This window comes from Primulina huaijiensis, chromosome 1 (assembly GCF_012295235.1).
Source record: "Primulina huaijiensis isolate GDHJ02 chromosome 1, ASM1229523v2, whole genome shotgun sequence".
Classification (NCBI taxonomy): domain Eukaryota; kingdom Viridiplantae; phylum Streptophyta; class Magnoliopsida; order Lamiales; family Gesneriaceae; genus Primulina; species Primulina huaijiensis.
Window position 1 is genome coordinate 19,941,780 of NC_133306.1, and position 25,143 is coordinate 19,966,922.

The window sequence follows — 25,143 nt, forward strand, 5'->3', positions numbered from 1 at the left end:
GATGAAAACTATATAATCAGGTTATTAGAGATTTGGGGAAAAAATATCAATATCAATATTGAATGCATGAAAAGGACTCTAAGGTCTTTATATTTAATAATATTATTGATTGATGTTGATGGATTTATGAATATGGTAATTTAATTTTTGAAGCTTCCAAAATATTTACAGTAATTTGATCTATTGAACAATTGATAAGAAAACCAAAGTTAAAGATTAATAAAAAAAAAATGAAAGATTATCAATATGGAAAAGATAGCAATGATTATAAGGTTATGAGACTTAGAAAATCGTGATTACAATAGAGACACGTAAATTCATATCTGTAGGCAGGTCCACAAGCTTTGGAACAATTTGGACATGATAAAAAGTATAAATGATGTTCTGATTCTGTAATTTTCAGCTGAGCTTTAATCTAGAAAGATTTAACATGCGAATGAAAATGTATTTACACTAATATCTATTCATACAATTTAAAGAAAGGTGGAGAAAAATGTGAATGAATGTGAAATTACCATCTCAGTCAAGCTAAGGATTTGACTGATTTTTCGAATCTGAAAATCATATGGTTGGTCTATGCTTTGGCATGCTTTCTCGTACAGCCTCCTCGTACAGCCTCTAGGAACCGACATTTTCTACATATTCTCTGTTGGCTTTTAGCCTGAAAAGGTGTTCATATGTCAGCGATCCATCTTCCACAATATTTGTTCCAAGCCAAATTTGAGAAAAACACGTTAATAAAAAACAATAACTTCAGAAAAACTTTTACACAATCAGACCGAAGGAAATCAAAATTTGTTGTATAAAAAAAACTTGTCCTTTGTATACAATGTAAATTAAATCAAAGAGACAAAAAAAGTGAAGTTCTAAGTAAAAGAAAAGCAAGTTGAATAAAAATATATTGGAGCAATTACAAGAATATATGATGTAAGAGATATGATGTAAAAGTTAACTTTAAGATGACTATTCTTAAAAGCCTAATGAGTCAATCTTTAAATTTGCAAAAGAATGATATGATAAATAAGGTCGTGCCTAATGATTATAAGGGAACTGATTTCAAGATTTAAGCAAAGTGATCTAAAATAATTGTTAATTAACACAAAACACATATTTGCTGCTTGCAAACTACAAGAAATATGCTAATAAAGTTTTAATAATTAATTTAGAAGGCAACAACAGGTAATAATTAACCTAGCCAACTCACACATATCCTTTGTTATGTTGATGGAGATGGTCAAAGTAGAGTTTAATTTGAATTCAACATTTACAAAGGAGATATATGAGTTGGCTATGTTGGCTGGTGGATGAGCTTCTATCTTTTTGTTTTAAAACTAATTTATATATGTTCAAAGCTTAGCAAATAAGTCATGTTAGAATAATGAACAATGTTAGAAACTTCCATACAACCAAATTATCAAATATTTGGTGATGGTTGGTATTTCGTAGAGAATCTGCACATAACTCCTAAATCAAAATTATAGAATAAATTAATAAAAATAAACTTTTGTCAATAAGCTCCCTCGTAAAACCTGAAAGAAAAATAATCAGTTTACGAATCTCATATTGAAAAAATTGGGTTAATGTTTGACGCTTCTCAAAGCAATATAAAATATTACCTATACAGAAATAGTAGTCAAGGACAACTAAAGTTGTTACAAATAGTCACAAATAATCTATAATTCATATGTTCTCATCGTAATTAATATATTATATTACACAAGTAATATAGTAAAAAACAACCACAATATGTTTTTAAACTATAATAAAATGGTAAGTAAGTGAATAATAAAGATATGAGAAAGACAGTAGCTAACAATATACGTACAGATCAATCAGAATAAAACCATGCACTAAATATAGCAAGCTACTTCCAAAAAAATAGAGATCAAATAAGGAACTTTAAAATGACATNCAGAATCTTACCAGATTTGATTGATGGTGTAGCAGTTTCTATTTTTCTACCATGCTTTACGTTTGCTGTATGAAAGATTGGATGACATCGCATGTTAGGTATAAATGTCGTCTGAGAAAGAGTAAATAATTTAACAGGTGCCGATAGTTTTTTTTTTTTTTTTTAACAAACCATCGCCTAAATAACCCATTCAATAAATTAGGACAACAAAGACGAAGAGTATCAAGGAAAACAAAAAACCCAAACGAAAGCTGACGGTGCTGTTTTTTTTACCCAAAAAGCATAGGTATTAAACATGTGGGGTAGTCTTCACTCCATTCTACAGTTTAGTGTGTACAGATTAGTGAGGTAGTTAGATTAAGTCGGNTCAGGGAGAACAAAAAACCCAAACAAAACCAAGAGAAGAACACTAACCTAGTAGAAGCTTTGCAATCCAAGAGAAGAGAGCACCGCTAGGAAGAGATGAATCTCAAGAAACAGTGAACAATTAAAGAAGATGGCAGAAACGAACAAAAGGGCAGGAGGAAAGAAGAGATAAGGACCTGTGCTTTGTAAACCGGTTCCATTGGTTGCTTTCACTTTTTTATTGCGGTGAACTGCAAAACAGGCAACAAGTGGTCATCTATATCGCAAAGTGAATTACACATGCTAAAGTGACGACCTGCTACCGTACTAAACTGACCACACTATTCAATTGCACGCTTCAATATAAGTAGATATTGAAATCATTTTATACAAAATATTCGTGCGAATATCTGAATTCAAACAAAACATGTGGTCTATCAATACAATTTTTTTTTAAAAAAAATTCAAATGTCCGTACGAACATCTCATATAAAATGATGATCCATGAGTAATACTCCGATGCATTATAGACAAAACTCTTAGAATAACTAAATTTTGGTATGGTAGTGATTTTTTTTTTATAATTTATAATATTCGGTTCAATCATCCATATTTCACATTTCACTTTGCATCATGTTTTTATCTCGTTATTTCAATTTCAAAAAATAATAATTTTCATTTTAATTATTTAAATGACATACTTCTTTCTCCATTTTTCTACGATCATGCCATGACCACAAAAATCAATTATTCACGTGATTGTATGATGAAATATTTATAGTATATCAAGCCTAGCTTATTGACGCCCATATGCATACGAAATACCAGTCTCTTGCCCTAACTTATTGCAGAGTAAGAAACATATTTTATTTTTCTAAAAAATATTATATAATTAATTATTGTTGACGTGACATTAAACAAGCCAATAATTTTTAATATCATGTCAACATTTTTTGGTGTCATATAAATATTTTATGGTGACAAACTAACACATCAGCATTATGGTGAAATAAGACTGAAATTTAAAAAAAAAATTAAAATTAGTGTATCAAAATCGAACTTTGAAAAATTAGTAGACCAAACACAAAATAAGAAAAATTAGTGAATAAAAAAAAGTTATTTACCAATTAAAAAATATCAAAGAACGTGTCATTCTTTCTTTTTTATTTGTTGAGAGTGAGTGGACCAAAATTCAAATGTTCTTTCTGATTATTGCGCTTTCATTGTAGAAATAAACATAATCACATTTTTATTATCAATTATAACTTTTAATACATTAATTTAATTCTGTTATTTTTTTTCCTTTTTCTGAAGAACATTCTTCATAATTTTATATGACGTTTCGCAAGATGACTATATACTTTTTTTTATAGCATGTTTTTCATATAATTTCGTTTGCACAAAATTTGTAAATACGATGCGAGCGTGTCATGTGTTGTAATGAAAAACCACCAATGTTACTACTAAAAATAAAATATATATAACTTCTACCAATCAAACTACTATGAGTTCTAAATTTGATTGTTGGTTCTCATAAGAAAATATTATGCTAAAAACAAAGGAAAATAGTTTGAAATTTGAAGAATTAAACTTATGACATGATTATGTATTTACAAATCACAAAGAATTGACAAAACATAAAAATATATATATAATAAAATTTACTGAAATATAGAATGAGAAAGACAGAAAATACTTAAAAATAGAGTAAAAAGATGAAAAAAAATTTGAAGATGAAAACTGGAATTTTGCAGAGTATTTGCAAGTGTCGAAAGTTGAGTTTCGTAAACTGCTTCTCACAGTACTTTAATTGTAAATTCAGGTTTTCGGATCGTAGTATCTTTTCAAGTCTTCAGACAAAAAATCAAGAGTTAAAGCCGTTAATGCAAGGAAATCAAGCCACGATAATTTTTGAGCTCTAGCTATAAGAGATCATTTGTCAATAACCGGATCAAAGTTCTATATGCAGTACACGAGTTCAAACCAACTCCAACCGAAATGCAAACAGTGAGATTTGAGTAAATTCAAATTATGCAAGTCAATTCATTTCTGATAAAGTATTATGACATAGTCTCCTACCAACTCCGAATGGCAAAATATTTCCAAATATGTAATAAGTCAACCAACTTTTCAAAGACTACTGGAGCTAAAGACCGAAAAGCAAAGGGACATTAAATGATATTTATTGCAATGTACGGTGATGATAGTGAAAAGAACATTTTTTCGGGAACAAATACAAATGATCGTTGAAAAACAAATCCTACCGTTACAATTTTTCAAAATATACAAACTTTAAAGAGAATAAAACCACATAACTAATAAACCTCCATACTTCTAAGATCTTCGAGCACATTTAAGAATTCATATTTCAACCTGCTCAGATAGCACAAACCTATCAGAATATATCAGATCATCAATGATCAATTTGTACATGCTGCATATTACCAACTCAAGTTGTGAGGCTGGCCGTTGGGTTATTTGTATTGTTTTCTTGTGAACCGAATGTTCTTAAACATTCAGGTCTTGTAAAGTGATCACTAAGAGAGTATTCACTAAGAGTTTCAATTTAGATATTGATAAGTCCTAGCTAAAGTTAGTTATTACAATGCATTGTAAAATTAAAGTCTTTTAGTAGAAATCTTCCTAAATAGAAGAAAGAGTGACATAATAGTGTTATCTCTAAACATTCATAAAGTGTTGTCTCATTTCATCACGCACTTTATATTCTTGCATATTAGTTTCAAGTCGTTTTTTGTTAATTGTCTTATATATATTTTATCACTAGTCAAGTTGAACCGTTTCCGCACTTACTTAATTTTCAATGATCTAGCAAAACTAGTCGTTCAATCATATTTCTTAATAACCTAAAAAACTGCAATAAATAAGTCAAAGTTTTGAAAATCATTTAAGAGTTTATTCACCCTTTCTTACCCAATTTAAATGATTCAGCTCACTCAACAAAAATAGTTTGAGTTCTAAAATATAAAAATAAGAAGAGGCACACAGTTTGGTGGCTATTTTTCATGTTATGTGCATTTTGTTTGTCCAAACATGATTTTGTGCCAAACAAACTCATTTAAAGCTCCAAATATTTTCCAATACCGAAGACTAAAAAAGGACAAAAGATATTTTTATCAGTTATTCTGGATCTATATATCTATCNCATAATTAAGAGGTTTAACTTTAATATAAAATAGCCGATTGAGGCATACAAGATGTGTATGGTCCCCAACAAAATAGAAAAGAAAATAGTTATTTTTTTAAAAAAAAATTTAAATAAAAGTAATAAATTTTTTGAATGAAAATGTTGGTGAGAAAATGTGATGAGCAAAATTGTGGAATAAGATTAAAAAGTTTCACCATACACCACAAGATAGTTAGTCTAGGAAGTTTTGACTTTAATAATACAAAGATATGGACAAATGGACATCCACATTAGTTCACGTTATAACATCTACAATCTCATAAAAAATCGTCGGATCCACATCTTACATACACATTATATTAACATCTCTATTCTATAACGTTCATTTTAACATTAACACTCATTATTTGTGGGTCTCGTTGTCCTTTCGTTCATTTTTATTTTTATTTTATATTAAATAAATATAATTTCAAATTTACTTGCACAATTTTAATTATTATTATTTAATACGAATAATAATAATATTTTTATATATATTTATTACGTAAAATTATTTTTTATTTAAAATTAAAATTTTATTATAAATTTGAAATGAAAAGGTAAAACATATAAATAAATATGAGTTTCATTGACTTTAACCTCGAATTGTTCCCCAGATGCAAGAATCTTTACTTCAACCATTCCCTTTTGCCACTCATCGTTCCCTACCAGTACAAGCCTTCGAGCATTTATTCTTGCTGCCCTTTTGAACACTCAGCAAAATCATCAAGGGAACAAGAAAATCTCTATTAACTAAGTATTGTACAAACATAAACCAGATACAGAAAGTTAGACAAATATTTACAATGGAATATCTACAGCCCTGCATTTACCTATGAACATACGCAGAATCTGTGGAATTTTACCTCAAACAAATTCCAGTATAGTAGGCCAAGACACGTACAGTGGACGCATCAAATTGAATCCACTCAGAGAAACCATATTTCTCAGCAAGTGAAAATAGTTTCTTCAGTTCAGCAATTGCTTCCACTGAATCCCCAAGTTTCTTTGCAGCAGTTATACCATGATGAGAAGATATTAATAATTTGTTGACGATTCTTCTTTGGAGAATAACTGAAAAATGAAAATTAAGTGTGCATGCTCTACACAAACATACAAAGAAAATATATTAATTCAAGTAAACTTGTACCAGTCAAAACATGACATAGATAGTCATAGCACTTAAATAAGGGACTAGCATCACATTCTCATATAAAGTATAGGATTTTCAGAACATTACATTGTAGTTACGAAAAGATTCAGCCTAAAAAAACAGCACTCACATTATTACAAACTTATCCAATTCAATAACATGAAAATTAAGGTGTAGAAGTGCCAACATGTGTATGTACAATGTACATGCCGCATGGTCACCATTTCACAGGTTTCAAACAGATAAAAACTGTAGGTAAAAGCCATTATGAAGTAGTAAAAAGGTATGGCGATACCTTTATCTCTACCTCAAAATGATAAAGAAGAAGTGTGAATGAAATTTGTGATTGTAACACGATGTCGGAACAGAAGAAACTGTTCTTAAAACAGAGGATAGTTTTGAGCTAAATTGTTCAAAAGAATATATTGTGGTACTTTCATGATAAAAAGCATATCACGTCGTAATAAAAAAGAGTAATCCTCCTTATATACTCCCTGTGAGGCCCATTTACTCTAATGACAATTAATGATCAAACAATAATGGTTTGATTTAGATTCACAGCGGAAATGGTTTAAAATAATTTAAAACGGACCTCAGGGCCTAGAAAAATTTCGGCATGACCTCCCTGTAAATAGGACATCCCGAAAAACTCAAGCAACAATTTATATCAAAATATACTCCAACTAGAGTCATTAAAACAAAACCAAAGTCAACAACCTGAAGCCGCACTGGCCAGGACTAAACAGAATTTAAAACTTATCAAATACTCACCAGATCATACAAACCACAGAATCGACTCAGAACATCATGAAAACAACCAAATATCACTACAAATACACGGGGCATCTCCCCGGCAAATAAACTACAATACAAGACTAAAACAAACCTCGGTCATATATATAGACTAACTGGGAGACTCCACTGAACAGAACCAAGCAATCCAATCTCAATCCCGAGCTCCACTAGCGGAACCTCGGCCTGATGCTGCAAAACGACTCGGGAGATCTACCATGGTGCCCAATAGCAACCACAGCAGCCCCCCAGAAAACAACTGAGGTTAGGATTCTGGTATGAAACAGTTCAACAATAACAATAATAATCATAAATCATGCATAATCATATAATAAAATGTAATATGCAATGCATGAAAGGCTCAACGAATAATCGGGATAACATGAGCAAACAAACGGTACGATGACAACTGGAATAATGCTCGAGCAACAACACAGGGGAGCTACATCGTCATGCAGCTAAACCGTCCTGCCAAGTATGCGAGGTATGCCAAGCTGTGCTGAATAACACCCCTGACTCGGCCTCCATACAGCTGATACGATATAACATGATGGCACAACAGAACGAACCAGATGACACAATCTCAGCGCTCACCTCAAAAGGCTGCACTAACCACGGGATTGTTCAATCACATCTACGGTCTCATGTGTATAGGCCTATCAGCCACACCATGATCCCGAGATAAACAACAGTGCCAGATAACAACGGATATCAACAATGGGCTAACAAGAACGATAGGGCTCAACATGAATGTCATAATTGTATGCCCTATGCTAAATGCCAATAATATGTCATAATAATAAACATAGATCGCAACGAAGGCATTTAACAATTTACAATAGTCAACAAGTCATAAACACGATCCATGTAACACAGAATGACAATTAAACATAATTTATATTTTACCGTCGTATGTTACCGAACTGTAACATACCTATACCAACTTGACAATCCAATATCAACTTCACTTCAAGATTCTCGGCCTAAACAAAATCACAATAAGCCGATTATGAAAACTACATTCCACACCAATGTCTGATTTGGCACAAAAGAGCATAAAATTCATATCTCTCTCAATATTAACTCAAATCAATATCCGCCAATTGAAAATGAAAGATAACTCAATTATCTAAGTTTCTTTAGTTGAAACCATCTTCAGAATCTCAGTAGATTATTCTCAGAATTTTCAAGAACACACTGCTACTTCCGAATTCGCGGACAGAATCTCATACACTGAGCAGTTTCAGAAAAACAAGCATAACTTGCTCAATTCTTAATGGAATTTAACGAATCTTATATCATTACGAAGAATACACATAGCTATACAACTATTATTTGAATCACAAGTCAAGAATCCGAGCGCATAATTGACAAAAACTCGAATTACAGTAGGTGTCTTGCACAGCACAGTTGCAGAATTTGATTTTGGCACATTTGGTAGAAAAATCATAACAAATCCGTTTCTTATCGAAATTTGATGATTTTACCGGCTATAAACAGAAAACTTAAACCAATACAAAGTTTATTTAGGTCATTTCTACAAATTCAAACTACAAAAATCGCAGTAACCCAAAAACGCTCACCCAAACACTGAAAGAATTCGCGTAGAACAGAGCACCGGAACAGCAGCTTCGATCTACCCTTATCCTTGCTCAAAATTCGCGATTTCTGTCTTGAATCAAAGCCTAGGATATTAGGAAGACACCCCTTTAGACCGATTGAGATTTCGACGCCGGACGGAGGAGATATAGTGATTTTTCCGCAGCCGCTACACAAGTGACGGGAATGGAGTTCTTCTTTCTTCTTTTTCCTTTTCTCTCGATTCTTCCTTCTCTTATTTGGTAAGTTGTGTGTGTGTGTGTGTGTGTATATATATATATATGTATATATGTATTGTGTATTTGGTTACTAAAATAGTAACTCAAGCCCATTTATCCCGGTCTGTATTTATTTTGCTCTCCTGTGTTATTTAAACTCTATATGTATTTTATATCGTTAAATTCTCCGATATTCTAAAATACATATTTTTAACACACTTCTTGAATTTATTTGGCATAAATAATTATTTTAATTTACAACTCAATAATTATTCTAATTATGCCATATTACCGGATATTTAATCACAGGGTCTTACACTCCCANTTTGAGCAGCCAATCGAATAAAGTACGACACAAAAAATTGTAAGTCCAAATTTTCTTCAAGGCTCTAAAGTGTAAGGTTTTGACGATGTGAGTATGTGAATTTCAATGAAAGGGATAACCATAGAAAAAACAATAAATTCAGTAGACATACTGTGACATCTGGAACACTTGATAATAATCGCAACGGCGACCTCTGGTCATTCGCTCATACCGCCAGCACTGTCCAATAGTAAACCATTTTAGCCAAAGGGAAACAGATTTTCTGAACAGAAAAAAAGATGGAGATATAGAGACATTAGTGTGTACCAGCGATTGGCTAAGCGCGGAGGAGTTCTCTTTTTTTAAAGATCCAACAGACGATGACCTTGAACTATATAAAGAAATTGAAAAAAGTAATTTTTTTTATTTTGTTAAGTTTAAATTTATATAATATCATTGTTAATCTAGCATGGATACTAATGTTTTTTTAACAGCCGCAAATGTCACTCAAGACCGTGCCAACACTTCATCTTCCCCCTTCACTTTGGACTAACTTGAAGAGTAAAACTATATTTATGTTTACTTATTATTGTTTACGTATTTCAATTCTAATATTTTTAACTAAATGTAGTTTTTAACTTTTGCAGGTCCTTTGAGATTGAGGAGTCAACAAAATTATAGTTAGTAAGACTATATTTATGTCTACTCATTTAAATTCTAATATTTGTAAAATTTAGTTTTTAACTTTTGCAGGTCTTTTGAGATGTTGAAGTTTCAAAAAATTTGCAGGACATGACATTATTTTTTGCAACTTATAACCTAGAGCATTTAAGAATAAAACTTGTGATATATTTGATGTGTCACTTTTGTTTTGAGAATACTCTGCTTGTCTCGTAGAATTTTTGCTTGTTAAGTTGTTCTTTTGAAACATATATTATAAAATTCTATTGTTCGATCTGTGGCGTTTAGTTTCCTTTTAAAGTAGCTATGGCTTGTGTAGTTGAATCTTTACCGCATTTGTCCAAAGACCTGTTTTGTTTTGAGATATTTATGTTTTCTTGGAATTCATTTGGATAAATCATGTTATTTGTGGCTGCCAAGTGAAATTTGAGGTATGGGTTCTGTTCTTAATTGGTAGGATAGATGGTTAAAAACACCTATAACTCTTTTCAGATATTTGGTGTTCTGATTGGCTATAAGAGCGGTTCTTTGGTATTTTTTTATTGGACATTCTAAATTTCCTTTAAGTTACATATTTAAAGTTTTCCATAGACATATGGACAGAAGAATGATATAATTAATTGTGTACAGTTATTGTAATCACAACCATCGCATTAAGAAACTTTTTTTTTTTAATGGTTAGAAGTTATTTTGTTATGATTGTGGTGAGAATAACACAATTTTTTTTTAAAATTTTCAGTATCAACGGTATTATACCGATACCGTATTGAAATTTCAGTATACCAAAATTTTTTGGTAAGAACGGTATGAAATTTATGTCATACCATGATATATCAAAATTTTGGTACGGTATCCTTATTCATTTTTCGGTACCAAAATTTTTCAATACGGTGTACAGTATTATTTGAGAAAATCGGTATATCGTACCGAACCAGGCATAATTAATATTGTATCTAGAACATGTCTCATATCGTGTATCCAAAGTTGTCCTTGAAAAATTCCACATTATTTAATATATTTTAGTTTATTGAAATCTTTGCATTGATTTTCTAAACAAAGTAAGAAATTATTTTAATTACAGTATATAGTGTGAATATAAATTTTCAATCGTCATGAAAAACAATACTTTATTTGTTGTATATTAAAACTTGACATCGTGTACTCGTGAACGAAAATGACACAACATAGATACAACAAAAGGAAACTGAAAATGCCTCTTAAATATAGTTATATAGGCATGGAGCTCAAAAAAGAAATGAATGAAGGAAAGTGGCATTATTCAAATTAAAGATTTTGATATTTATGTATCTGAAACAATTGAGAGAAGTAGTATTTATGTATTTATTTCAAATATTTGTTGATATATTTGTTATCAATCTAATATATTGTTTATGGTATATTTAATTTATATATTGTTCGATGTATTTGTTATTTGTGAATTGAATTTTGCAGTTATTAACCACAACAAAATAGTTCAATATTTTTCATTTTTCGTCTAAAGTTCGACTCTGTGTATGAGAATCTATGGTTTCATTTGTCGTCAAATCAAGAATTTTCATTGCAAACACAAATAAAAACCCTGAATACAAAGATTGACGTTCAAAGAGAGTACTTTCAACGTTATTTTTATTTTAATTCCTAGCTAGTTAATCCATGCGCATTATTTGTATTTTACATGCACGGAATGACATGTTGATGCAGTACTATTCAAGGCTGCGCTTCATTTTGCATGTAGGCTAGAGCTTCTTGTGCAGTGTAGCAGCACCTACAGTACCCTCCATGGTAATTCTGACCACAGCAGCCCCACCGGCACCCTCCTCCTCCGCCCCATCCGCCACCGCCGCCGCCGCCACCCCATCCGCCGCCGCCTCCTTCCCATGGACCCCATCCTCCACCACCATATCCTCCTCCACGCCCACCCCAATATCCGCCGCCACCATATCCTCCTCCACGTCCACCCCAATATCCCCCTCCGCCATACCACTTCTGATCACCCGCTTGACTTGCTTCCTCAGCTGCATCCACCAGGTACAAAAATACTCATATCAACACTGACTGAGTGTAACTCGCAATATAGCTAAACTAAAAAGGAAAAATATCTTGAATTGTTATACATAAACTGATAGTGCAGAAAGGCAGCCTGCAGGAGCTGTCGTTGAAATCGAACAGTTCTAATAAGTCAAAGATTCAAAAAGCAACCTAGATTTTTATATATTTTTCTCTGAGTTACTATTCAGAGTTAGCAAATTAAATAATATTATCACAGATCTCATGAATTCAAATTTAAGGAACTCTTATATATAGTGTGTGTGTATATATATATATATATATAGGCGAGTTGATTTACTTGTATTTAGTTCAAGAGCAACAAAGACCAAGTTCTCAACAGTAGAGGCTCCTGAAAAAATTAAGAATTAACGATGCTTTGCAGTAAAAATAAAAACACTTGGAAAAAGTTGATCAGGCCTAATATATTAATCTCTCACTCTCGAGGACGCCTTCGTGTACTTACACTTTTTCTCATCTTGATTTGCAACAGATGACATGACAAGAACTGCGCAAAGGGTAGCCAGAAAAATGAAAGCTTTGAGATTCATTTTCTCAAATGACTATTTTTAGTGAAGTAAATCAAATTTTAGAAGATGGGGATACATAAAAGTTAACCCAATAGCTTTATTTATATATAGATCGTGAATATGGAATCCAGAAAACAAGAACCAATCCCTGCCTGTATTTTCCGGAAACAGATAATTATGCATTAAAAATTCAATGTGTATGGTTTGCAGTTGGAGGTTTCTTGGATCATGTCATGAAAATTTCAATGTCCCGAGTGTTTATTTAATTTAGTTCCGTTTGCAGGATCGAACTCCCTAGGTTAGACTTACAATAAACGGCGGGAAGAAGACAGGTTTGCTGGTGATAGTTACAATTTCTATTTTAGGCAAAGGGTGATATTACATATGATGTTTGACTCGCGACTTTGGAGTGCAAGATTTAATCTTATGTAACTACACACACACACACACACACACACACACACACATATATATATAATTTCTACGTATTTCGTAATGAGTAATAAGCAATTAACAGACTGTATTGAAAACGTATGTTTAATTGTAAAAAATCAAAAGTATTCTATTATCACGCATACATCTTAGTATAGCTAATGCAGAATAGCTCTAAAATCTAAATGGCTCATTTTAAAAGAGGCATTTTAATACGTTTTTTTTTTTTTTTTGTGATATATATTTTGAAATTGTTTCATAAATTATTACGTGGAAACTGTGTTGGATGTTTCGCTATAATTTGTGCTGGGTATTTAACGCGTGGTTATTATGGTGAAGTTTTGTTGGGAATTTTACAAGTATAACATGAAGTGGTTAAAAATGAGTCATGCATTCCAGGGGATTTATATTTTAAGTTTCAAGTTCAACGAACTTAAAATCACGTACAACTAACACTATTCTAGGGAATAGAATACCCACGACTCGTTCGAATCAAATGCAAATATATAGAAAAAACTAGCAATTTCACATGTCCAGAAAGGTGGCATTTCTCAAACAAACTTAACGTTTTATCGAGTTCATTTATTTGTTGTAAGAGAAGATAAGAACTTCCCAACTTTTAGCCAAGGTTGTCTGTCTTGCAATGATGTGCCCATAATCACCACGTCCGTGCATAATACCAGTAACATGAACAAGGACCATCTTATGGTAGTAGCATTCAAAGAACCATCCCAAATTCAAGAAACAAATATCATATTCGCAACAGATTGCGATACATAGGGATAACATTCACCTAACGGTTCATCTAAAAATGTACTTTCGCGATAAAAACATTAACCATGAAGTTGGAGTTCATAGTCACAAACTTATTTAAGTCTAAACACCCACAATGGATAATTCGCAGATCACTATAAAATAACATTCCCACGACTTTTTCAGTTCCATTCAACATCTTCAATGCGCAGAGACAACATATTGTCAGGAATACACTGGAGAGGAGAACTTCAGCATCTGAACCTGCATTTCATGAAATGTAACTACGAAGACTTCATATAAAGAATATTCACCTGATCTTTTAAATCAATCCTGATGCCCACTGCTTCCAGTCTACTTGTGATATTCCTAGAGAAGAAATCCCAACTGATACAACAAGACAAGGCAGACAAGCTCATAAAGTTTCCAATTCCAATCACTCGATCTATTTGTTACCATAAGCTCCACTGAAATAATTTGGAAAGCACGGCACGAGCTGCATGAAATTAGATGATTTAAGTGCGCATAGAAAGAAATACACGAAAAGAAAGGTGTTGAGGGTGGAGGTCGATGAAAAAATTAAATACGAAGAGTAGGTAGAAAATCATAGAGCAGAAAAGCAGAAGGGAAAGCAACTCGTTGAGGAGTCAAGAGTAAATCTTGATCACTTTCATTTCCGATTGCGTCACAGATAAATTTTTCCAATCAATGCCAAACAGCTTCCCGCAACAAATCACTAACATCGTCAATGCTTGTCAACAATCTTGAATTATACATTCCCATCTTCAAAGGTATACGAGATATACATCACATAATTGGAAAGGTAAAATGTGGCATGATGACAACAGAGGAAAGTAAGATTTTGAGTTTCCATGCTTACCACAGACTCCCATATCTTTACTAGTTTGCTTCTCCTTCTAATTGTAACATCAAATGCTATATTAACAATACATTATTCTTCTCCAGACAAGTAAAACATCTAGAAGCAGCCAAACTTGAACAGGAAAACGTTTCAAGGTTGCTCAATATTTTTGGAAATAAACACCAACTAATAGGAAAGCTCCGCAACAGTTCATCCTCCACAGACCACAATCAACTCCAAAAATCACGCCTCCCAAAATATTGACAGTGGGGATGTGTTAACTCAAGCTGGGATAGAGTTATTAAAATTTTTCCCCAATTTATGCCATAGAATAGAGCAAACAATTACATTCCCAAAAAGGCATTGAAATAATGCGGTTATAATAGGACTTGAGTCATATTCTACAAATGCCGGAAATAAATAACGTACGACAACAATTCCTGTAACAAGGTGACAAAAAATAGAAACAATATCCAATTAAGAGAACTCATAAGAGGGAAAGATAAATTGGCACTTCATGATAATTCTCTAAAACTGGTTATATTTTCAAGAAACAGAAATCAAGTATTTAAGCAATTGAGGGACATATTAATGTGCAAATAAATGACAAAAGAAAAAAAATTTGAAATAGTTTTTAAGTTTCAATCCACCAAACAAAAAACAGAATTAATTTGTTATAAGAAAAACAGAATTAATTTGTTATTTCTTATGCGATTTACTTCTTCAAATATTTTTGAGGATGGAAAGAAGAAATTAGACCATTTTCCATTTACAAGGGTATAATGCCCATGAAGTTAAATAGTTAATAATAACTATGGCAACAAGAGAGTAAAGATTATGCATAGTCCATAGATAATTATTTGAAAGGTCGAGTCCTGTGAGAAAAATGCAGCAGAATCAATGCCCAAGCCAAAGCCTTTGAATTTAATTTGCAGAGCAAAAAAATGTTATCGTTAAACTTCGCATGCACCAAACATAGCATGCAAAGCAATTCCCAAGCATCCTCCAGAAACAACTGAAATACTATATGGTTCACTAATCCTTTCACAGCTAATAAAAATAATAAAACCGGCACTTAAATCAAACATGACATCAAAGAGCAGATGATATGATGGTGTGAACACAGATTCACCAAGAAACACACGGGTCCATAACACAGACACACTGCATCTGTGTGTGCACATGTGTTTGTGAGAGAGAGAGAGAGAGAGAGAGAGAGAGAGAGAGAGAGAGAGAGAGAGAGAGAGAGAGAGAGAGAGACCTGTTGAACAGCAGGTGCCGGCAAGACTCTTAACACCAACCATGCTCCCAGAAAAAACTTAACATCGTCCAATCGGCAAAGGCGATTGCTGAAATAGTGGCACCAGGCAATGGTATTTTGCCGCAGTAAACTGGTAACCTTAATAAATTAAAAAAATTAATAACGAAAGTAAAATCCACATGAGAAAATTATTGATAGCTTACATATGCAAACACTAGCTAATTAATGTTCCACATCCAATACAAAGGTAAAATAGATTGACGAAGAATGGATTATGATAAATTTATAAAGAACAAACGTACCTTCTATGCCTCCTTAATCATCTCACACAAAGAAACGACCATCCCAGAGAGACTGTCCTTGATACTGCTGTGCAGGCCCGAATGTCTGTTGGTTTCCAGATGATCCTTTATGTTGCTGCACAGGTCCGATTGGCAGTTGATTTCTGTTATGAGATTGTTGCTGCTGCTTGTCGTATAGCTTCATATTTTCTGAAAACTGATAATCCCCCAAGCTTTTTTGGTTTTCGCTCTGAACTTGTAGCGTGGATGATTGCTTCCCAGGAAAAGGGAAACTTGCTATGCTCGATGAACCATTGCTATTGCTCACAGAATGGAATGTAGGTCCCACTAGATTAAGAGAATTGCTGAATCCAACACTTTTATCAGATGATGGAAAGTGATAACCATCTAGCCAACTGTAATCATCCATTTGAGGGTTTGAAGGATTTTCATTTTTCGAAGCCATATTCAGTGATTCATCCGCAGCTTTGGGAGGAACATAACCAAAACCAGGTGGCGGACCAAGGTGCCTAACAGGTCGACTCACTGGATTCTTCTTTAAGCCAGATGGAATCATTGAAGATTGTTTCACAAGCAGGTTATCAGAGGTTGCTCCAGAGAATACAATGGAGTCAAATTTTGATGGCAACGTAGTTTCTGGAATCGGAATTGGAACATTATAGCCGGTGGCAACATCGAAACACTGGGAGTAGGGAACAGAAAGAGTAGCAGGCTGAGAAGTTCGAAACCGATCTCCCAGCTCAGACCAAAGAGATGACTCATTTTCCATTAAATGGAGCTGGGCCAACCCTTTCATAATTTGAGCTTGATCCACAACCCACTTTGATGTGCTGGTTTGGACTGGCTGCAGATACTGGGCAGTGCCGTTAGCAAAGGTTGTAGCAGGTGTCATGCTAGCGCTAATTACATTCTGCACTAGAAGACTATCGTCTCCAACAGACAAGGACCCATTTTCACCTCCAAGACCATTAGGTCCAGCCCCCCCAACAGAAGTAGCAAGAACCTGTGAAGAAGTAAACTTTGGAGCAAAGTCCTCAAAATGCTTTTCGATTGTGGAAGGCTTAAAAACAATAACCTCATCCTCATCCTCATCCTCAACTTCCACACCACCCTCAAACTGTGGCACAGGATTGAGATCCATTTGCCTCCCAGAGTTGTCATTTACATTGGACTCCAGAGGACTGGAAAACAGATAAGCATCAGAAATCTGTGGCTCAACGCCAATCACAAATTCCTTCAACTTGGGGTCAAAATAGAATCCTTCCTGCCCAATCCGAACTACATGAGTAAGTGCCTTTCCAGATGCAATGATCCGTTGAATACGAGAACTTTTTTCTTTTTTGCCAAAAGAATGCTTCCTAGAAAAATCAAGGATAATCTGGGCAGGAATGAGAGGAAGAAATCCTCTCAATTCAAAATCCTCGGGCAATGCAAGACGATTTGCAGTTTCACTCTCATCATATTTGCTCATGTTTGAAAAACATGTTTCATCTTCATCCTCATTCAGAAACAAATAGCCACTTGATAAGAGCTTGTTTAACAAGGAAATGCATTTGTTCCAGAAAAAAGTCCTTGCATTGACTTGTTTCTCCTCCAGCTCACAGCAAACAGCAACATCATGACGACAGGCCAACCACTCTACAAAAACCATAATGCCAGGCAATAGAAAGCTCGACGCTGGATCATTTAACTGGTAGCACCTTTCGAGCATGAATCCCATAAATTCAAAGGTAGCAGTGAAAGCATTTTGAAGTAAAACTGAACGCTGTAGTATATCAGCATATGACTGGTTTTCATTATCCTTATTTAAATTGTGCACCGTAAATATTACAATGGCAACCAGCCTGACAGTTGTAAGCTTACACTCAGCATTATCTGAGCCAAAGGTGAACTCATCAGGCCCAGAAGAAAGAAGTTCCAATAAATCATTTTTCACCATTGAAAACACTTCCGGAAAAGTTTCCAAGCTGTCATCACAGTTAATAAACAACAATAAGTTAAAAGTATATTAATATTTCTTACATTTCTCTCCAAAATTCAGAACTGACCTTGTGCGAGTAAAGAGAATTCCATTCAGTCTAACAAATCGCGTGACAAAGGCTTTGAAGAGATCAGATTTATTTGAGGCTCTTTCCTTGACTGAATTAGTAGATACCCGATTATTCTCTTTATAAGATTGTCTTGTTTCCCCTTTGCCTCTTCCTTTCCCAGGAATTCTTGAAGGTGTTGTCTTCGCGGAAGTAACTTTAGCATCACCAAGAAGTTTGGTATAATTTTGCCGATTCTGCAAAATAAAAGATAAAAAGATGACGATAGTTCTGATATCATAAAGATCAAAAAGCATCATCCTTCTTCCTAAATCCTACCGCATCCTTGCACTTTGCATTTGTCACAAAATCTATTGACCATAGTTAACAAAATTCGACACGAACCTAGATTTTTAATGACAACAGACTCTCATATAAAATGCAAAAAACATATTTAATTACACCATTCTTGCTAAAACACATTTCAATTAGGTGCAAAAGGAACATGCTTGAAATGCCAACACAAGTAAAACATAGACAAGTCGACAAGGTAACAAATGCATGATTCGTGCACTATTAACTACCTTGCTATACAAAACCCTATGCAATACGGGAAGTAACAACTTGATAGAATATAGGTAAAAGAAATTATACCACCAATCCGAGCCGTTAAACTATGTAAAACCTTAAGAAAGACAACAAACAAGTCATAAGTGAGTCTTGTGCAGTTAATGTATTGTAATCACATAGAAGTTTACCTTCTCAAATGCAATTATCAAATTATCTCTTGCAGTAATAAACGGGTTATCAACAGCTAGACTTCGGAAATAGCGATATATGGATATCAGCTCATCATTTGAATATCCAGCAAGTATAGCAAGCTGAAAATAATAAAGGACAATTAATAATAAGTAAACAATCAAAGGTAACTATAAAAACTGGAGGAATATTTTAATCAAATGCTCCAGGGTAACAAAATCTGTTCAATAAAATACGAACTGACTCACCTGATGATGTGGATTACCACTTGAAGGCCAGAGTGAAGAAGCTTGCATATAATAACTAGATGCAGCCGTAAAATCCCGAGCTTTAGAATCTCCTTCGCCATATAAGCCCTTGTAACGAGCAAGATCCCCAAGATAAATCAAACAACGATGACAGGACATCAAGCCTTTTTTCTGCTCAGAAGATTTTTCTCCATCTTTTGACACCGGAATCTGATTATCAGAATCATCAGAAAAGAATCCCAGTGGCAGACCATATTTTGCTCTGATCTTCAACATCAAATCGTGATAAAATCCAGTCGCCTCAGAAAGGAAAGTCTTAAGCTGGGAACGGATCTTTGTAAGTCGATCAGGTCCGTCACGAACTTGACCTTTCCCATTTTGGGATGCGGCTAAACCTGCGGATGCTAGAGCTGCGTTGAAGAGTGTCCTCAGCTCCTCGATCCTCCTATAATGAAGCTGCCACAAAGTATATTCTATGTCATGTTGCTCAGAGAAAGCATGATCTTCAAGGACAATTGCTTCATAATTTTCTCGCATGTGTTGCCATGTGTTAGGCTCTGAAGGGATCCTGGCCTGTGCTGCTTTTCTTCGTTTATTTTCCAATTCGATATTCTGTAGAAATCGAATTCACGTGGCCGGAGGAAATAATTATTAATGAAAATGCAAGTGTTCCAGGAAAAAAATATATTTCTAATCAATAATGACTTGCGTGCGTTTACAAACACAACACCAACCAAAAACGACTCTATAGAACTTTCATAGTAAAGAAAAGACATACCTTGTTAAAGAGGCGCTGAACACCTTCTATTGAGGAACTTTTTTCTTCGTTGTTATCCATCAGAATGGTCATCATCCATCAAACAAAGAAATGAAAGAATCAATTCCACCAAATGAAACTTCTGAAGACACATAACACATACGGTCCATGAAAAATTGCCTGTAGCAACGTTATGAACAGAAAATTAATCAAGAAAGAAGACTAAAAAGCCAAAGCTCTTAAGCGTCACTCTATTCGTGTGCCAAAACAAAAGTATTGACTATCTGAAAACCCAACATTTAGGTATAAATGTTGTCACACCAATAATCTAGCAAATCTTCTTGCCCAAGTTATGCATATAAAAACAACAAAACATACTCCAGACAAAATTTATGAAATCCATAACCCAGATTACAGATCCATGTGCCCTTATACTCCCTAGATGCTCTATTTTATAGGACTGTCTGATTTCCAAAAAAAATTCTACAGAACACGTTTAATATGTGCATAAGAACAAGTAGAGAATAATAATTCAACTTATCGTTATATGTCTGGCGGAACCCATTCATAAAAAAGGGTCAGATAAAGACAAAGACAAAGACAACCATAAGCTAGACCACAACTCCGCCATTCCGTACCAAGGTTATTTCAGATGTAAACTCGGGTAGGGACCTTCGTGTTCAAAGGACAATGAACTTCACCAAAGCGATTGACCCACAAGCTAAGTACTACTAAAAACTCCAAAATCAAAGGAACTTTAGTGATTAATCGGTATTTTAAAATACTGATACTAAAAGAAAAAAGATAAATTTAAACTACACATATTAATACTAAAAGATAAATTTAAAATACACATTAAACCAAAAATAATAACTGCACAAAATCATATCGAAACTCAATGATTTACCCCTATACCCCCTATACCCCCGCCATCACCACCAAACATCTCCAAAGAAAAGCACAATTCAAAACCCTAAAACAGATAACCAAGTTCACAAAACAAATAAATAAACGAGGTATCCATGATTTAAAAGAAAATCTCGAAGATAATTAAACCATGAACAACGAGATAAACAACAAAAAATAACATTATCAGATAAATAATCTAACCTTAAACCAAAAAAAGCACCAGATCTGCAAATATCTCACCGCGAAAAACCTAATTCCACGAAATCGATAAATTCCCTGTATATTACAAACACCAGAAATAGGAAAAATATATATGTATAGGAATCTTGATTGGTGGCTGCAATTTTTCAACGTATAAATTTGGGTGGTATCCGGGGATTTTCTGGCATTAGCTTTGAGAGAGAAGAAAAAGATACGCGAGAGGAAAAGAAGAGGAAGAACAGGAGACGACCCTTGCTTCTCCTTTTTTTTTTTTTAATCTCTGAAAACATCGTAATAAATAAAAATTCATTTTTTCTCATTTATAATAGTTTTAGTCAAAATTTAGTCAAATTTATATGTCAAATATATAATTATAAATATAATTAAAAAAAATATTGTGACATTGTTTTATAAAATATTTTTTAAAGTTTTAAAATTATATTTTATTTTTATTTTTTTAGTATAAGATAAGAAATCATCTATACGATTTTTTGTGTCTGCTGCTCAAATTTATTTATTTTTACTGCTTGACTTTGTAAAATCATTTTAAATTCTCAAAAAATACATTAACAAGCCAAATTTTTACACGAGATTATTCTTTTTACAAGTAGGTCTCTTGTGAGACGGTCTCACGAATCTTTATCTGTGAGACGGGTCAACCCTATCGATATTCACAATAAAAATAATACTCTTAGCATAAAAAATAATATTTTTTCATGGATGACCCAAATAAGAGATTCGACTCACGAAATTGATCCATGACACCGTCTTACAAGAGTTTTTGTGTCTTTTTACACCATTATAATGTACAAGTTTAAATTATAATTTTAAATTTTCCTCAAAATATTAATTTTAAATTGCTTTAAAAAAAATTAATTAATTTCTTGATGCATTAGCAATAGTTATAAAAATAACTATTAATTTTTCTTAATTTGCTTAGTTTGTAATTTTTCTCAGTCAGAATACCAATATAATTTTGAGAGTAAAGTAAACCTCACCAATCATCACCCCATATTTGTAATTGGTTAGTTTGACATATACCTAAGTTTGGATAATGACAAAATAGTATCAAGCTATTTTAGGTTTAATTGTAGTTTGTACATATTTACACGACTCTAATCGCCGGACAAGTCAAGTCGTTTATCGTTTACTGTAGAAATTTTGATAAATCGAGTCGTTTATCGTTTATCTGAACTAAGGGTTCTACACACAAACCAAACAATTGTGTCTTTGTTGTGATGATAATAAGAGTTTCGAATTAGGCAATATGATGAGTCATAATCCATGTGGATTTGTATAAAGATTGTATGAATCTTTTTTAATGCAATCTTTCCTAAGTGGAATTACGGATGAAGTTGGAGTTATTTATCTCCGAACATCTATTACACCACTGTGTTTTTTAATTTTTTTTCAATGAATTAATTATTATATATTATAATTCACTTCTAATCGTTCTGTTAATTGATTGATTGACAAAAGACAGTGAAAAGCTAACATGAAATCAGATTTTATCCAATGGAATATAGTCATAAAAATACAGGTAAAACCAAAGAGTTTTGGTTACCAAGTGTTGTTGGACGATTTTTCTGATGAACTCAGGCACAAAAAGAATTGGTAAAATTGTACCATAAGACATAACATTTCAAGAAAACTGGAGATTGCAACGAATTTTTGTGAGATATGACAATATATAATCCAATATAAACTCAACTGTACTTCCTGTATCATGTATTATGTGGGTTCTGCTCAAGTGTGTGCATGGGACTTGCACAAATGCAGAATTTCTATGTTCGTAATCTATGGTGGCTCAAATGGAAGTGTAATCAATAAAAATTTGAGTGCAAATAATTGTTGTCTGATAATATTTTGGCAAAAATTTACGTGAGACGGTCTCACAGGTCGTATTTTGTGAGACGGACATCTTATTTAAGTCATCCATGAAAAAATATTACTTTTTATGCTGAATATTGGTAGAGTTAACCCGTCTCACATATAAAGATTCGTGAGACCGTCTCACAAGAGACGTACTCTAATATTTTTTGTATAATAATTTGTTAACTTTGCGAGAATTCAGTAGCCCGAAACCGGGGGATCTCACTTCAACATCTGTTCCAAACGAATTTATCTTCAATAATGATATTAATTTTTAGGTAAAATATTTTATTTCGATATCTAACTAAAAATAAAAATTCAGAGCATATGCAATCAATCTATTCAATTTTACTTATTTGTTGATACAGTTAAAATAAATTAGCACATAATTAATTGGCACTTGACATTTTAAAATTTTTTTTAGGGAAATTATATTTCTGATCTTGTAAATTTGAAAGTTTCTGTTTTTTCATGTTGTCGATCAATTCGTAGTAGTCCATTAATTTGCACTTTTTAATNTTTTAACTCAAAGATTCAATTTTTTTTATTTCAGTATTGTTATTTATTATGTTTCATTGATGCTCTTCAAAATAAACGAAAAAAATTACTCTAATGTAGTCCTAGCATTTGAGCACTAAGATAGTATTTTTTTTAAAAAAAAATAAATAAATAGGCTTATGAGAACGAGGGAAAATAATTTTTTTAAACATAATTTGTTCAATTTTGGGTTTGATTCATTATATTTTCAGAGTTAGTTTTAGTAAGCCAAATTTTAATTTTTGTCTATTTTTGTGCAATTGTTGACGTGATATTGTACAAGTCAATAATTTCTCATGCAACATCATCATTTTTGGTACGATATCAGAATTTTTTGGTGTCACGTCAGCACTCCGACAAAATGGGACTAAAAACCAAATAAACTCAAAGTTAGTGCATCGAAACCAATATTTCATAACTTAGTGGACCAAACTCAAAATAGGAAAAGTTAGAGACCCAAAAAAATTATTTTAAATGAGAATGAAAAAAGACATCTAAATTTATGGAAAATAACCTTTTGGTCTTCTAACTGGTTCTATTTTGAGTTTTGATCCACTAAGTTTTCAAATTTTGGTTTTGGACAATAACTTTGACAATCTTTTTTTGTGTTAGTCTTATTTTGTAAGAGCATTGACGTGAACCAAAAATTGCTGGCATGTCTTGTATCACATCAAAAGTTTGACAAAAATATCATTAAATTAAAATGTAGTGCTCCAATGTTGGATCAGATTATGAAATGAAATCCAAAATAAAGGAAATAAATGTTATTATTCGAAAAACAAACTTTATAACATAATCAATAGCATTAAATACAATATGTTGTATCAGAACAAAACAAAGTAAATTGATAATAAATTGAATAAATTTTAACTGAAATAGATGAACACCACACTCTAAACAAAACTTGTTATTTCAGAACCCACTGCAACAAAATATAGGCAAACAAAAACACCAACCAAAAAATTGTTGCAACCTAAAATAGAATATACATTCAAATGAAAACAGAAGTATAAACCAGCACGGGTGTGGAAAGTAATTTTAGCAACAGAATTATAGTAGGTAAAATAATCATGTAAGTAACAAAAGAATGAAACAAACAAACTAAAAATTATAGTAGGTAAAATAATTATGTAGTAACAAAAGAATGAAACAAACAAACTAAAGTCAGTAACAAGTACAATTTTTTTAAAAAATTTGTCCTCTCCCCGTGGTGCTTGAAGGTCGACATAGATGTCTATTTCCTAGAATATAACTGTTCAACCGGTAGCGAATTAAGCTCAAAATAACTGATATGATATGTTGGGATACCATGGAGATTAGCATTAATTTGATATAACATTGCATCAAAATATAACATGCATATCATCAATAATGAAAAGAATGCATGTGTATGTTTTAAAGTGATCAAACATGCTCTCATTCATTCCATTCTCTTTCGTATAGTTATGTTTCTGAAATT

The 25,143-nt window shown here is 32.9% G+C and overlaps 1 protein-coding gene and 1 long non-coding RNA gene across 5 annotated transcripts; both read right to left on the reverse strand.

The window, feature by feature from the left end:
• Nucleotides 1-271: 271 nt before the first annotated feature.
• Nucleotides 272-2,500, reverse strand: LOC140958929 (uncharacterized). The gene is made up of 3 exons (XR_012171858.1): nt 2,327-2,500; nt 1,924-1,977; nt 272-661 (listed from the first exon to the last, which is right to left on the reverse strand). It is a non-coding gene; the product is annotated as an uncharacterized lncRNA (long non-coding RNA).
• Nucleotides 2,501-13,913: 11,413 nt separating this feature from the next.
• On the reverse strand, nt 13,914-21,556 carry LOC140982935 (nonsense-mediated mRNA decay factor SMG7-like). Of its 4 annotated transcripts, none has more exons than XM_073449737.1 (8): nt 21,315-21,556; nt 20,187-20,345; nt 19,409-20,020; nt 19,160-19,282; nt 18,423-18,658; nt 16,375-18,341; nt 16,073-16,210; nt 13,914-14,445 (listed from the first exon to the last, which is right to left on the reverse strand). In XM_073449737.1, the coding sequence occupies exons 2-6, from the start codon at nt 20,259-20,261 to the stop codon at nt 16,397-16,399; spliced, it is 2,991 nt and encodes a 996-aa protein (XP_073305838.1). In that variant the 5' UTR covers nt 20,262-20,345; nt 21,315-21,556; the 3' UTR covers nt 13,914-14,445; nt 16,073-16,210; nt 16,375-16,396. The 4 variants fall into 4 exon arrangements, with proteins under 4 accessions (XP_073305838.1, XP_073305848.1, XP_073305830.1 ...); XM_073449747.1 differs by having other exon boundaries at nt 16,073-16,202; nt 21,276-21,556; XM_073449729.1 differs by having other exon boundaries at nt 21,276-21,556.
• Nucleotides 21,557-25,143: the final 3,587 nt, after the last annotated feature.